This window comes from Gossypium hirsutum, chromosome D08 (assembly GCF_007990345.1).
Source record: "Gossypium hirsutum isolate 1008001.06 chromosome D08, Gossypium_hirsutum_v2.1, whole genome shotgun sequence".
NCBI lineage: Eukaryota > Viridiplantae > Streptophyta > Magnoliopsida > Malvales > Malvaceae > Gossypium > Gossypium hirsutum.
The window spans coordinates 7,783,655-7,798,579 of record NC_053444.1 but is presented as its reverse complement, the minus strand read 5'-3'; the positions used below and the strand labels follow the sequence as shown (position 1 = coordinate 7,798,579).

Here is a 14,925-nt window from a genome sequence, read left to right as displayed (position 1 = left end):
TGCTGTTGGTCTTAGCTGAAATCTGAAAATGGGTTATACAGTTCCCGACCATTGTGCACAAGCAACATGTCCATCCACTTTAGAGGTGCTCATGGGCCAGGCCGGGCCCATAAAAAAATTTCGGCCCGAGTCCTAGGCCCGGGCCCGGCCCGAAATATGGGTCTAAGATTTTGCCCAGGCCCGGCCCGAGAAAAAAATCATAAGCCCGGGCCCTACCCGGCCCGGCCCGGCCCGGCCCATTTTTATTTTAAAAATTTTAAAAAAATTTAAAAATATTTTAAAATTAAAAAAATTAAAAAAAATTTTAAAAAAGTATTTTAAAAATATTTTAAAATTTAAAAAAATTAAAAAAAGTATGTAAAAAATATTTTAAAAATAAAAAAAAATATATATTTATTATATCAGGCCGGGCCGGGCCGGGTCTGGGCCGAAAAAGTGGTGCCCGAGGCCCGGCCCGTTTTCTAAACGGGCCTCGTTTTTTTGCCCAATCCACTTCATGGGTTAAGGTGTTTTTTTGTTTCTGTGAAAATAGTTTTTCCGGAAAATGATAAATTTAGCTAAGCAGTGTCTAAATAAATATTCATGTTTTTATTATTAAAATATTTTATTTTATATTATAAAACACTTATTATTAGATATTTATAAACTATAATCTATATATTTATTCTTAAAATATTAAAATAAAATATTAAGAATGTGATTTAAAATTTTAAAATATTATTAATGTTAGAATTTATTATTAAAATAAACTTTTAATATTAAATGATTTTATTAAAATAATATATAACATTAATTATATTAAATATTAAATATAGATATGTATATTTAATAATATTGAAAATTATAATATTTGAATATTTAATTTTTTTAAAATAAATTTAAAATTTTATTATGAATATGTTGATATCGGAATTGACTCCTCTAAGAGAAATTTTCGAAGTGTCGTCCTATAAGCAACTAATCTGGACTGTCAACAATTGAAGGTATTGCCCTCGTGTCGCGATTTTGTCCCCCGACCTTTGCAGAGAGTCGTGTATGGTTCACAAAGGCAGGTGCCTTGGTCGGTGGAGATCAATACTTGCAAGATTCGAGATACATGTTAATAATTATGGAGGTGCTTGGGCGCATCCTAGCTCAACCACCAGCCTTGATACCTCCATAATTATCCATACGCCCAATACTAACATGCATTCCAAGTCTTGTAGAAATTGATCCCCACCAATTGAGGCGTCCCCCTCCATGAACCATACACGGCTCTCCGCAAAGGTTGGGGGACAAAATCTAGACTTGACAATACCTTCGATTGTTGAAGGTAGCACCGACTGCTTGATGGATGACACTTCGAAGACAGCTCCTAAAGGAGTCACCCACCCTCCTCCGTGAATCGTACACGGCTCTCCGCGAAGGCCAATGGACAAAACCCTGACATGGAGACAATAACTTTGGTCGTTGAGAGCAATGTCGACCACCTGATAGACGACACTTCGAAAACTTCTCTCGAAGGAGTTGACCCCTCAACAAATATAATAATATTTGGCTTGATTTAAACTACTTTTATACAAAAACCATGCCACTCATATGGATTCTTTTCCACATCATTAATTTAGTTTTTCAAAAAAAAAAGTCAACTAAAAAAGGACTTATTCTTCGTTGACCAAAATAGTTTTCACGAAACAAATACAAGAAAATATTTTTTTAGTTCCACTATTAATTAAACCTAAACTATTCTTGGGAAAGGCAAATGTGCGATCAATAGGCTACAACTTAGGGTTCATATAAAAAAATATTTTAGATAAGTTATTTTCAACGAAAACACACACCCTAAATTCACTGACAGATGCCTGTTTTATAGGATAAATTGTAAATTAGTCTCTTTATTATAAAAGTGAGAAATCACTAAAATAATAATAATAATAATAATAATAATAATTCTACCAACAAGTGTTAGGTGAAGTAGTAAAGCACATTACATTTTTAAGGGGAGATGTAAGTTCAAACCTTAGAAACAACATTATTGGGAGAGAGAACCAAACCGCAAACATGAACCATAAAATTGATATGGACTATGATAAAAATTAAATTATTCATTTATTTTCTAGTACAAGAAATCTTTCCATCATTTAGACATTTACTTATTTGATTCAAAATTAAAAATATAAGGGTCAAATTGCTCACTTATGTAGTAGAAGGATTAATTTGCTCCTAGATATGTATTTTCTTGATTAATGACATCTGTTATTGATGGAATCATTTAACTCACAGGATTGCTCTTATTCTAGAGGAGCCCCTTCATATTCCTGTTGGTGAAGTTTTTAATTATTACCTTTCTCCAAGGTTTACATTTAAACATGCTAGTCTTGCATGACATGTTGCTGTACAAATGATTTGCAACAACTCTACATTGTAGTAACTTCGTTGTCACTTAAATTTACTTGCAATAATTGGAATGTTACACAGTGGATTGATTAATGAAAAGACATCTAATACTTGTTAGTAAACTGAATCATGTTTACATTCATCCATACTGCTGTGCATTTTGACAGGTAAAAGAGCGATGACAAAACCGGTTTTGTCTCGACAGAGAAAGAAGCCAGCCATCAGAAGCTTGTAGGCGATGGCGGCCCTTGCGTGTACCTCTGTAAATAAACCTTTGAAGTAGAGAGCTTGCTTGAGAGTTTAATATGACAGACATGCAGAATGTTACAGTTCTTTGATCCACTTTCTAAAGAAACGAAATTTAGAATTCAAGCTTTAAACTTTACATGCATTACAAGACAAAGAATGCATCCCAACAATGAGTTCCCATCAACTTTTCTTTTTCTTTTTACATGAAAATGTTAGTTTGCAAATATTTATAAATGGCTTACAAAGGAGTTTTCACTTGGTGCGTGTTCATAGACAAATTGGTTTATCCCCACCATGTTTAACTTGAACCAGTTGGCTTGTCGTTTTTCGGAGCACAGACAGATTCGAGATTAAGATCTCCAACTCCCTTGGGTGGACCGATGCTGCATCGAGCTGTATTGTGCATTTCAATGGCATCTTTTATTTTCTGAAACTGTACATCGTTTTCAGAACATCCAGATTAAGTAAGAAGAAGGGGATTTAAATTTGATATTTATTCGGTGTTTCTTCATAGTATTATGCTAACAAGAGATAATATAAACGAAGCATATTTGTATGAACAACATGTACACATTTAGACCATTTCCAAGCAATCATTTAGAAATAAATTCTATGGTCAAAACACCGAGATCAACAAAAAGGAAAGCGGAAATGGCTAACCTTAGCAAGTGAACAAGAAAAGGACTCTAGCTGTCCGTCTGCTCCACGATAGAAGTGGAAATAAGGAAGCACCTTAACATTCAAACTTTTACACATAGGCTTATTCTCATCAAAATTTACTTTGAGGAATATAATTTCCGGATGTTCTTGCGCCGTTCTGCAGAGCTGACATAAGAAGAAAGAATGGAGAAAAAAAATGCTCTTAGGCACCGTGCCTTAGTTTTCGCATGGTGAAAAACTTATTCTCATCCTATATTCTGGCCAAATTAACAAAGCAATTGTGAAATTCCAAGCAGGAACATAATTCTTTGAATTTCTTTTTCTTTTCTTCATTTCGTCAACTAGTATCCTGCAGGCTCTATTTTATACTTACAGCACTGACATCAAAGCGACATTCTGACCTCTAATATACATGAATTGTACTATGTTTTTCTAGTAATTCCTCCTCTACGAGTGATAATCAAGAGCATACTTTTTTTCAATCACGATACTTGATCATGAAATTATATGCCTACCGGAATATTACAACAACCATGAAAAAGTGAAGTGACTTACCTTGGGAAATAATGCTCTGCAGGAAGCACACCAAGTTCCATAAAATTCTACAATAACTAATCTATCCCCAGCTTCACTTAAGGCACTGATAAATTCTTTTGTAGAATGAATATCAATCAGATTTGGTCCCGCATTCCTTTCCCACCATTTTGGCTGCTCAGTTTCTTCGACTGTTGCATACACCTGAAGCGAAGAAACATGGTTAATACCATTGGCCCCCGAAGAGGAAAATTGATCAAATTTGTTTTCTTCGAAACGATAAAGCAATATCGGAATGTTCTAAGAACATGGTGATTAACAGGTTACTTTATTCATCCATATTCGTTAGGAAATACACCACCACTATTAAAAGAAGTGAATGCCATTGATAACATTGCAACCACCGAGACTAGCATACATCAGCATGGGTTTTCAGAGAAAATGATGCATCGGTAGTACAAAAGAACCTCATGCCAGAGAGAAACAAGTTGCCAGTCAAGCAAATTGTAGTGGAATAAGGAGGAGGGTATTAATCCCCAAGCCTACAACATCCAAAAAGTGAAGTAGAACAAACTTGGTATCTAAAGCTACAACTAACATAAAAGGTATTTAAAGCAAGCGTGAGAAACTGGTATATAGCAGGAAGACTAAAGGTTGCTCATTTTTGCTAGCTAAAACTCAACATAGCTTTATCTATTTGTCTTTTGGCCATTGAAACTCAATTGAAATCATCACTAGAAACCCCTGATAAGTGACAAGTGCCATATAATCAGAAAAATTTCCGTTACCAAAAGTATACTGTTTCCAGTTCTATGGTTGACTTGGAACCGGCAGCTAGAAATACCAAAGAATCAGCAAATCAGCACAAAGCCATTACTAGAGAACTTCACCTTTTAAACTAGTATATTTCTGAAAGCTAAAACCTTTACACCAAGTATCCAAATTCAGCTTGAAATGGAATCTAAAGATGCCTAATTCAAATATAATATTCCACAAGCAAAGAACTTCAATAAATAATAAGGCCATCATTACCAAAGAAAATAGCCAAGGAAACAATTTTAAGAAAAAGGGTACTCCTGTTTTTAGCTGAAGAATTGAAATAAAATTCAAAATCAGAAAACAGAAGGATATTGTACCTTGAAAGAGAGCGATAGTTTTCTGGGAGTCAGAGCAAGCGGAGCAAGACCAATAGAAGAAGAATAAGAAAAAATCTTATCCGAATTCTGATTGGTTGGTCCAAGAGACGATAGTGGAGAATTCGAAGCGAAGTGGAAAGTGGTGAGCAGTGAAGGCGAAGAGAAGCGAAGCGAATGAATTAAAGAAGACGACGACGATGATAATAATCGAATAGCATCTGCCATCAAAAGAGATTTAAGTGCAAAAAACCAAGTGAAAAACACAGAAGCAAGTATTGGGTTTTATACAAGTAAATCAATTTATACCAGTGGGGTTATTAATATCTATTTATTTTTTATTTAACTTCATAATAGGTAACCCAAAAAAACTTGTAGGGCTGAGATGCGATAAGCGCCGAGCAACAGGTAAGAGAGGGAGATAGTAGTTTGGTTTTGGGTTGAAGAAGGTGATCGAATGTAATTCGTTGGAAGAAGACGCGTCCACGTATGCATCTTCCATACGCCGCCGTTTTTGTTTACTGTTCTCTACCATATAAAATACCAGTTTGATGGAGGATGAAACCGATGCAGTTTTTTTAACTCATTTATTGAAATTTAATTAACTCAATTCGTCCATACGAATAAATGGCCTGAAATATAATTTGGGCCATAAAATAAGGTGATCTATACTTTTAGCTGTTGGTTGGTAGCTTAATTATGGCTGGGCCTCGTTGTTGCTCCATAAATACCCAAGCTTTCTTTGGGTATGTTTAGTTAAATGATTATAAATGCAATTTGAGTAGGCCTCATCATGTGCCGGGTCACCCATCCAGATTCGAAGACCTGTTTGAAAAGTAAGAGATTTTGAATAAAGGTATAGGCACGGTTAATATGTTTGGACAAAAATAAGTCCCATTTTCTAAACAAGTCGGGCCTTGAGTAAGATATTTTTGGCCCGGCTCAACCAGACTTGAATTTGTCTAAATCTTTTATCATTGTTGTTTGTTGCCATTTTACTATTATATTACTATTATTTTGTTGTTATTGTTAGGATATTATATAACTCTTATTGTATTATTAATTTTGCTACTATTTTAGAGACATTTGTTTGTTAAGTTGTAACTATCTTTGTGTTATTTAAGTACAAATTTTTTTAAATATATTTTCAATTTGTTGTAAAAAATTTTATTTTAATATTTTTAGTCTATTTGATGTATTATGTTTTTTTTAATTTATTTTTATATAAAAAATAATATAATTTTTATAATACGAGTAGGGGCTATGTCCAACTCAGATTTAACAATTTTTATTTAGGTCGAATTTGAACCAAATTTTAACCCATATTAGTCGAGACTGAACTTAACCCATGACTAAAATTGAGTCATTGAGTGAGTCTGAGTTGTAGGGGCAATATTATAATATTCCCTTCAAACTTAAAAACCCATTTAAGAAACAATAGAATATGTAGAAAAGGGATATGGACAAGTTAATGAGACATAAAAGAGGACCCACCAAATATATTGATCATCATGAAATTTGGAAGGCTTCAGAAATTTGATTGAAAGGCCATGATGCATGGAATTCAGTAGTATTTTGCTGCTTCTCTTATTGGCTAATATTGCTTCCCCCTTCTTTTAAATACACTTTTCAATCTTCAATGTAGAAATTATGGAGATGTCGGTTCTCTTGGTAACTCCTTTTCTTCTTTCACCCTCTTTTAGATATTCACATAAAATTTATTCCACAATATTCAATTAAGATTTTAATTCATCCAATATTATTTGATAGTTGTAATTTCAATGAATATAATTTCTTGGTGAATAAAGTCTAAGTTTTTTCTTAATAAATTAATTATGTTTTTCACGTAAGTGTTACTATCATAATGCAATGACAAATCTTGACGGGTATCTTTTATTTCTTGTTAGGATAATTATTATTATTGGCCTAAATTTTGAATGGGTTTGGGTCAGATTTTGTTGAGCTCGCAGACCAAGCTCATTTTCTTGCGAAGTTACACGTGCATAGAACTATATAAATATGTGTTAGGTCTAGAGTAGGATACGTGTCTATATGCATGAAACCTACCTAGTACGTCATATCAATGAACAATGCCCATATCTTATAAATATACAAACACGATCATCTTAGAGGGGCAAAGAAAAACACGCAAGAATATGGTGTGGTGAGCGTGGACAGATTTCCGACCTAAAAAGATTTTCAGTTTGAAAGGAAAAATGAAAATGGCTCACCCCAATGAGAATTTTCCGATTAATTTTTTCACAAAACAATCTGGAATTTCTAGTGCTGGTAATCCACCTAGTGAGACAAATTTATTTGCCGGTTGGTTTGCATATCAGCTAGAGAATTTGGGTAATTCGGCTCATACAGGAGTCTCAAATTCTTTTGACTTGAATATTCCTTTGGGTCAGGGATTATTGCTCCCCTTTAATCAAGAGGCATCTCCATAATAATTTTTTACCCTCTAGGAGCAAATGAGGTTGATGAGAAAGCAGGTGACTTTGCAGAATGGTAGGTTCGAGCAACAACAGACATTTCAACAAGAGTTGCTAAGGCAGAATGAGGAACTAAGAAGAAAGGTACAGTCTGATAATTCTGATCTCCGTGGTAATACTGTCATGCATGAATAAGGCCGTAAGGTATAGGCAAAATGGTAATAGAATGAGATGGATGCTCTACGTAGAGATGTACTGGCTTTGGACCCTAATTCTTAAGATATAGATTGGTTATTTTATTCTAACAATCCATTAGCTCTTAAGATTGCGGCCGTGAGTTTACCAGCTGATTTTAAAGTCCCAAAAGAGATGTTTGAAGGCAAGAGGGACCCACGAGCATATATAATCCAATATAATGATTATATGAATGTGTTGGGAGCTTCTGATGCCACGAAGTGTAAGACCTTCTCAACGACCTTAAGGGAAGTGCAAATGACTGGTATTTATCTCTCCCGCAGGGTTTCATTCAAAGTTTTTCACAATTAGGTCAGATGTTCTTGGGAAGATTTCGAGTACATAGGATGATAATGAGTACTCCTATGGGTTTGATGTCTGTCAAACAGAGAGAAAGAGAGAGCTTGCAAGATTATATCAAACATTTTCATGTAGTGACGTTAAACACAAAAAACTTAGAGGATCAGTGGGCCATTGATGCTTTTATTATGGGAGTCTTTAATGAACATATGCAATACTTATTCACTGATAACAGACCATGGAGTTTAGCATATTTGCATGAGAAGGCTCACAAATTCGCTGAGGTAGAGGAGATTAAAAGAGCAGCTCGTGGTGCGTTCTAAAGAGATGATAGACGTTCGAGGAATAGAGAAGGAGTTTGCGATTGTCCAGGCCCGTCTTTTCAAGCTTTATATGTATAAGGTGGGGGACAATAGAAGGGGCAACCACAGAATGAGTCATCTAGAACATTTTAAAGGCATCAACCTGACCATGCGAGAAGATATCCTCCTCATGGTAGATTTGAGACATATACACCTTTGAATGATACATGTGCCTACATCTTAAGCTCGGTAAAGAGTTTGGGAATTTTGCCAAGTCCTCTATCTATAAGACATAGTGTAAGAAGATCAAACTCGAGGGACATGTGTGCTTTTTATAAAGATGGGAGACATAAGACTAAAGATTGTTCTTCCTTGAATGATGCTATTGAAAAAGTTGTAAAAAATTGTGAGCTAAAAGATTTTGTAGCTCAACATGATAATCAACCAAGGAAAAGTTTGAGAATCGAAGCTAAAGGTAAATACAAGGTGAAAGGAACTATTTGTGTGATAATTGGGACAGATGAAGATTGAGTGACTTCTAACACCAAGAAAAAGGCTCATCTTAGAAGTGTTATGTCAGTTAGCTCACCAAAGAGGTTACGTCAACAGGAAGAATAGAAGGTGGAATTTGGTAACAAAGATGAGGAACTAGTTTGTGACGAGGGAAATGATCAATTGGTTGTGTCAGCGGCTATTGCATGTTCCAAGGTAAAGAGAATGTTGGTGAATAGTGGCAATGTAATGGAAGTTTTAACGTAGGAAGCTTACCAAAAAATAGGACTGAAGGAACAAACGTTAAAAAATGAGAGCCTGTTACATGGTTTTACGAACCATCTTGTTGAGGTAAAAAGTTGTATCACTTTTCCTGTTACCTTGGGGAATGACGAGCACACCATGACAGAGTATGTTTAATTTTTTATGGTTAAGAATCCCATGGCATATAATGTTATTTTTGGGCGTCCCATAATGAGAATGACTAAGATGATGATTGTAAATTTCTATATGAAGATTAAATTTCTTACAAGAATAGGGGTAGGATTCATGCAGTTTGATCAGCAAACAGCTAAACAATGCCATATGTTGTCAATAAAACAAACGTCTAGACATATTCAGCGGGGATAGTGCTTGCAGCAAATGAGTGTGGATAGTCAGGTTTTGGATTTAGACAATTTGGATGCAAGAAATGATGAGAGAGTTTAGAAACCAGAGGTAGCATAAGCTATGGAAACTTTACAATTATTCTATGATGATGTGGACAGAGTGGTGAGAATTTCATTAGCATTGGCAGCAGAAAAAAATAGGATTTGGTTCAAACTTTAAGAGCAAAATCCAATGTTTTCGCATGGTTGACTGCGGATATGCCTCGAGTGGATTCTCAATAATTGTTCACAGGTTAAATGTTCTCCTTAGGATTTAACCGGTTAAACAGAAGAAAAGAAAGTTTGTTCAGCAAGTTGTTGAGGTAGTAAGGTAGGAAGTGGAGCAATTGTTATCAGTAGGGTTTATCAGATAGGTCACGTATCCTGATTATGACTCAAAACAATGATAGTGAAGAAAGCTAATGGTAAGTGGAGAATGTGTATTGACTTCACCAACCTTAACAAAGCTTGTCCTAAAAATAGTTTTCCCTTACCATCGATCGATAGGTTGGTTGATGCGTCACCGGGGCATAAATTTATGAGCTTTATGGATGCGTTTTTAGGTTATAACCAGATATCTATGGCATCAAAAGATTAGGATAAGACAACCTTTGTCATTGAGGAAGACCTCTTTTGCTATCGGGTCATGTCTTTTGGTTTGAAGAACATAAGTGCAACTTACCAAAGGCTGGTGAACATAATTTTTAAAGAATATATTGGGTGAAGTGTTTAAGTTTATGTTGATGATATGCTAGTAAAAAGTTTTACTCTGAAAGGGCATGTTAGATATCTGTCAGAGGCATTCGCTGTTTTTCGGGATCACAACATGAAGCTTAATCCGAAAAAATATATTTTTGGTGTTAGAGCTAGAAAATTTCTAGGGTTTATGATTTCCAAGAGAGGAATAGAAGTTAATCTGGAGAAGATTCGTGCCATTTTGGATTTGCCTCTTCCGAAGACAATTAAAAATATTCAATGTTTGACAGGGAGGGTGGTTGCGCTTAATAGATTTGTTTCCAGGATGGTAGACAAATGTTTGACCTTCTTTAAAGCTTTAAGGACTTTCTTTTCTTAAATTGAAGAATGCCAGATAGCCTTTGAAAAACTTAAGTCATACTTTACATCTCCACCATTGTTGATGTCACATTGTGAGGGAGAGACTTTGTATATTTATTTGGCAACCTCGAACGAGGTAGTTGAAGTTATTTTAATTAGGGCAGAGGGAGCTCACCAGTTCACAGTTTATTTTGTCAGCAAGGTATTATAGAACAGAGAGCAAAGGTACTCGAAAATTGAAAAACTTATTTTTTCTCTAATTTTTAAAGCTCGTAAGTTATGTCCCTACTTTCAGGCTCATCCCATTATTGTCATGACAAATCAGCCCATTAAGGACATATTGTCCAGAGCTGACACTTCTAGAAGAATGACAAAGTGGGGGATTGAGTTAGCCAAGTTTGGTGTAGAGTACACTCCAAGAACGACGATAAAGGATCAGAATTTAGTTGACTTTATAGTGGAGTGTTTTTTTGAGAAGTTAACCAATCTCATAGGTAACTCATAATATAGAGTATTAATAAGCGATTAATATAATTAAATTTGTTAGGTGTTTATTATTTCCCGTGAAGACTCATGATAATTACATGTTTAGTTTACTGCCTTATATAACGACTTATGATAAGCACATGCTCTATTCTAAAATTTCCTTTTCTATATTTATCATGCGAAATATAGTAGCTAGTTCACCACAGGAATGTGCAAATACGACTGATAGGTCAAAGAGTTGGAGTTTTTCATGTTGATAGTTCTATAACGAGGACGAGGTTAGAGGCAAGAGTCCTTTTAATTGACCTTGATAAAAATAAGTGGCAATATTGACTTCCTTTTAGTTTTCAAACATCTAATAATGCTATGGAATACGAAGCCCTAATATCAGGATTACAAATAGCTCGACAACTTAGGGCGAATGAGCTAATCATATATACTGATTCACAGTTAGTAGCTAAGCAAATGAGTGGTAAGTCTAAAGTAAAGGAATCAATTTTGAAAAAATGCCATGCCATAGCAGCTCAGCTATACACAGGGTTCTATAAAGTGCAAGTCAGATAACTATCAAGAAAAGATAATACTTGGGTAGATATTTTGTCAAAGTTAGCATCATTTGTTGTCATCAAACAAAAAGGAAAGATTTTGCTAGAATACAGAGATGTCCCGAGCTATGACATGCCACAAATTTTTAGCTTGGATCAAGAAGAAACATGGATGACCCTCATTGTTCGGACATTGCGAGGCGAAGAAAACCACCTTGACAAGAAAGAGTTCGCCAAATTACAACACAAGGCTGTGAGGTATGACATTATTATTTATAACTTGAATGCCTAGGAATTGGTAAGTTATTCCAATGTTGGTTGATTAATGTCTATTAATTAGTCAATTATTCCATTTTTGGTTGATTAAAACAATTTCTTTTGTTATGTAACTGTTAGGTATACCCTTTTAAAGGGTGTACTCTATAGAAAGGAGTATTCCCAATCATTGTTGCGATGCTTAGCACCCTTAAAAGCCGAGTATGTGATGAAGGAGGTTCATGAAAGAATTTGTGACGACCATTTGGGTGGCAGACTCCTCGCAGAAAAGTTTTTCATGCAAGGATACTACTGGCCAACAGTAGAAAAGGGTATATATCATATGGTTTGCACTTGTGATTATTGTTAGAGATATGCTCAAGTGCATCAATCGCCAACAGAGCCTTTGCAAATTATGTCAGGCCCTTTGTAACGACTCGAAAGTTAGTGGTACCAGAAAGTGTAGTTTCAAAATCTCATTTCCGTAAATTAGACTCATAAATATTTGTATTAAATATTTACGAAGTTAATTTAGTAGCGAATCGAATTTCGATTAGGTAATTTCATTGATTTAAAGCTTATTTTAAGTACAAAGACTAAATTGCGTAAGTATTAAAAGTTGAATTATAACTAAATCATAAGTAATTTATAATTAAGGGACTCGTTAGACAATTAAATCATCACTTTATTTTAGTGGATGGTAACATGATTTTAGTTATTAGTTATATGATGAAATTTTAATGTAATAATATTAGTAAAGAGAAAATAATTATAATAATAATAAAACATAAACAATTAGAACTAAGATGGAAAAGTGAGGAGAAAGAGAAACATACCTTCAACTTTGCCTTGCATGCAAAAATTGGGAAGAAAGAAAGAATGAGCATTTGGCCATAGGTTCTAATTTTTGAAGCTCAATTTGGTTAGTATATTTTAGTCCTTTTTACATAAATTCTATGTTTTTGGAACCCCAAGATCATGAGCTAGCTTACCCATGTTAGAATTTTCAGAATTTTCAGAATTTTCAAAATTTTCAGAATTTTTTAAGTTAACGGAAGTTGCCATTATAGAGAAATTTAAGTTCTTGGTGTTATTTTGATAGATTTTAAGGTTGGAAGTGAAATAGGACTATTTTGTAAAGTCAATTGTTAATTTTATGCAAAAAAGGACTATTTAGTGAAAAAATTAAAATTAGAGGTGTAATTAAGAAATGAAAAGTCCTATAGGGACTATGGGAATATTCAACTTTAATATTGGGGGTTAAATTTGGAAATTTTATTAGTTCCAGTTTCGGGGACTAAATTGAATTTCATGCAACAGTAGTATAAATTTTGTAATTGACTGTGAATTGGATTGTGTATTTTGAATGTATTTTAATTGTTTAATTTCGTAGCTAACATCGTCTCGGAATACTCGAGAAAGAAAGGAAAAGACAACGTTGACGATGAATAGCTCGAAATTTACGGTTTGTATTTCTATAATCCAAACTATTTAAAATGTTATTTTTATACATTGCATTGTTTGGTAAGTATATATATAAGGTGAGTTATTCCTTTGAATAATATCATGAGATGTGAATTTGAATTGAAGTGAGATGATTGAATGATTATTAATGACAAATTATTAAATTGCATAGTTGTAAAAATATTTTATATTATATGATATTGGATTTGATATGAAAATGAGATGGTAGGTTATGTATATGAATGAATGATTGAATGAATGAATTCATTATATAAAATGGAATTACAAATTGAATCGAGAACATTGTTACCTTATTAATTGTTCTAGCAGGGTCATGTATAATTGGCATGTCATAGGATAGGAAGAGTTCAGGGTTTTTCGACTACATGTTGGGGAGTGTTGGGCACCCCATTTGTCGATTTTACCAGCCAGTGCAGGGCACAATTCATTTCTACGATTTATCCATCAGGCACTGGGTGTCAAACTTTGGCGTGTTGGTTGAATCCGCGTATCCAAGTCCGAGTCCGAGTCACATTAATAAGGGAAGTAAATGGTAAACTCGAGATAATGACTTGAGATAGCAATGATTTGAAAATGGCAATGCAATTGAATAGCAAATGTGATAGAATGGAATGAAATATAGAATAAAATGTGAATTGGAAACTAAAGTAGTGAATGATATGTATTTAAGGAATGATGTTTAATTAAGCATGAAATGAATTGAACTATGATTAAGATAATATTGCATAGCATTATTTATTTTAACTTGAGCATATAAATGTAATGTATTTTACTTTTATGTTCGGATTATAGAAATACCGTTGAGTTATACTCAGCATACAGTTTTATTTTTCGTGCACAGGTTAGGTACTTATCGGTTGATAGTCTACTCAACATCTAACGGCTATTACAAACTCAACTATTGGTGAAATGTTCTTTTGATCTTGGCAAGTAACTAGGATGTTATATATATATATGTAATGCTCATTTTGTGTCTTGATGGTATTTGAGTTTCTAAGTATTATGTATATACATGTGGTTGATAGGAATGATCATTTTGAAGATGTCTTGCTAAAGTAATTTGGTAATATGCAATGATGATTAAATAGTTGATGTGTTGTTATGCTAGATGAGTTTTTTTTTTTGGTTAATGCATAGTTGTGAGAATGATAGTTAATATATGATTTGATCTCAATAGATGATAATCCGTTGGTGTGTGCTTTATAAATGAAATTGAATGTTTAGTTGTTCATGTTGAAGTACCTTAATGGCTTAATGGTTGATTATTTAGGTTGGTTGATCTTAAGGATATATATTTGGCTTAGATTTTGATGTACTGAATAGAGTTGTATATGGATAAGATATTTAAATGGTGATTTGCATGCCTTTTTTCATGTTTAGGTATGTTATTTGAGTTTAGGCAAGTTTTGAGCATAAGTGTATCTTTTAAAAAGTAGTTTTTACCATTTTTGAACACAAGTAACGATATTTTTACATCTGGTATCGATATTTAACCAAATGAAAAGTTTTAAAACAAATAGAATGCCAAAATGGAATCAATTTTTATTTGAGTATCGATACTTTTTCATAAAATATCGATACCATAAAATAAATATTGACACCCTTGTTTTGCCAAGAAAATATAATTGAATTTTGGTATCGATTTTCAAAAAGGTATTGATTTGGTATCAATACCAACTATGGATTTCAATATTAACCTTTAAACTTTGAAAATTTTCATTTCAACCCTTTTTCAT

The 14,925-nt window shown here is 33.8% G+C and overlaps 1 protein-coding gene across 1 annotated transcript; it reads right to left on the bottom strand.

Annotated features, from left to right (window-relative positions):
• Positions 1–2,691: 2,691 nt before the first annotated feature.
• Positions 2,692–5,518, bottom strand: LOC107915904 (thioredoxin-like 2, chloroplastic). Its single transcript, XM_016845096.2, has 4 exons — positions 4,956–5,518; positions 3,841–4,023; positions 3,286–3,450; positions 2,692–3,058 (listed from the first exon to the last, which is right to left on the bottom strand). Exons 1-4 carry the CDS (start codon positions 5,178–5,180, stop codon positions 2,924–2,926), a joined length of 708 nt encoding a protein of 235 aa, XP_016700585.1. The 5' UTR covers positions 5,181–5,518; the 3' UTR covers positions 2,692–2,923.
• Between the last annotated feature and the right edge of the window lie 9,407 nt (positions 5,519–14,925).

What these genes read in the sequence shown, in the direction of transcription:
- LOC107915904 (XM_016845096.2), bottom strand. Translation starts at nt 5,180, where the DNA reads ATGGCAGATGCTATTCGATTATTATCATCGTCGTCGTCTTCTTTAATT. An exon ending in GCAGAGCATTATTTCCCAAG is followed by an intron (nt 3,451 to 3,840) that starts GTAAGTCACTTC and finishes TTCTTATGTCAG; the next exon opens with CTCTGCAGAACGGCGCAAGA. An exon ending in TTTCTTGTTCACTTGCTAAG is followed by an intron (nt 3,059 to 3,285) that starts GTTAGCCATTTC and finishes AACGATGTACAG; the next exon opens with TTTCAGAAAATAAAAGATGC.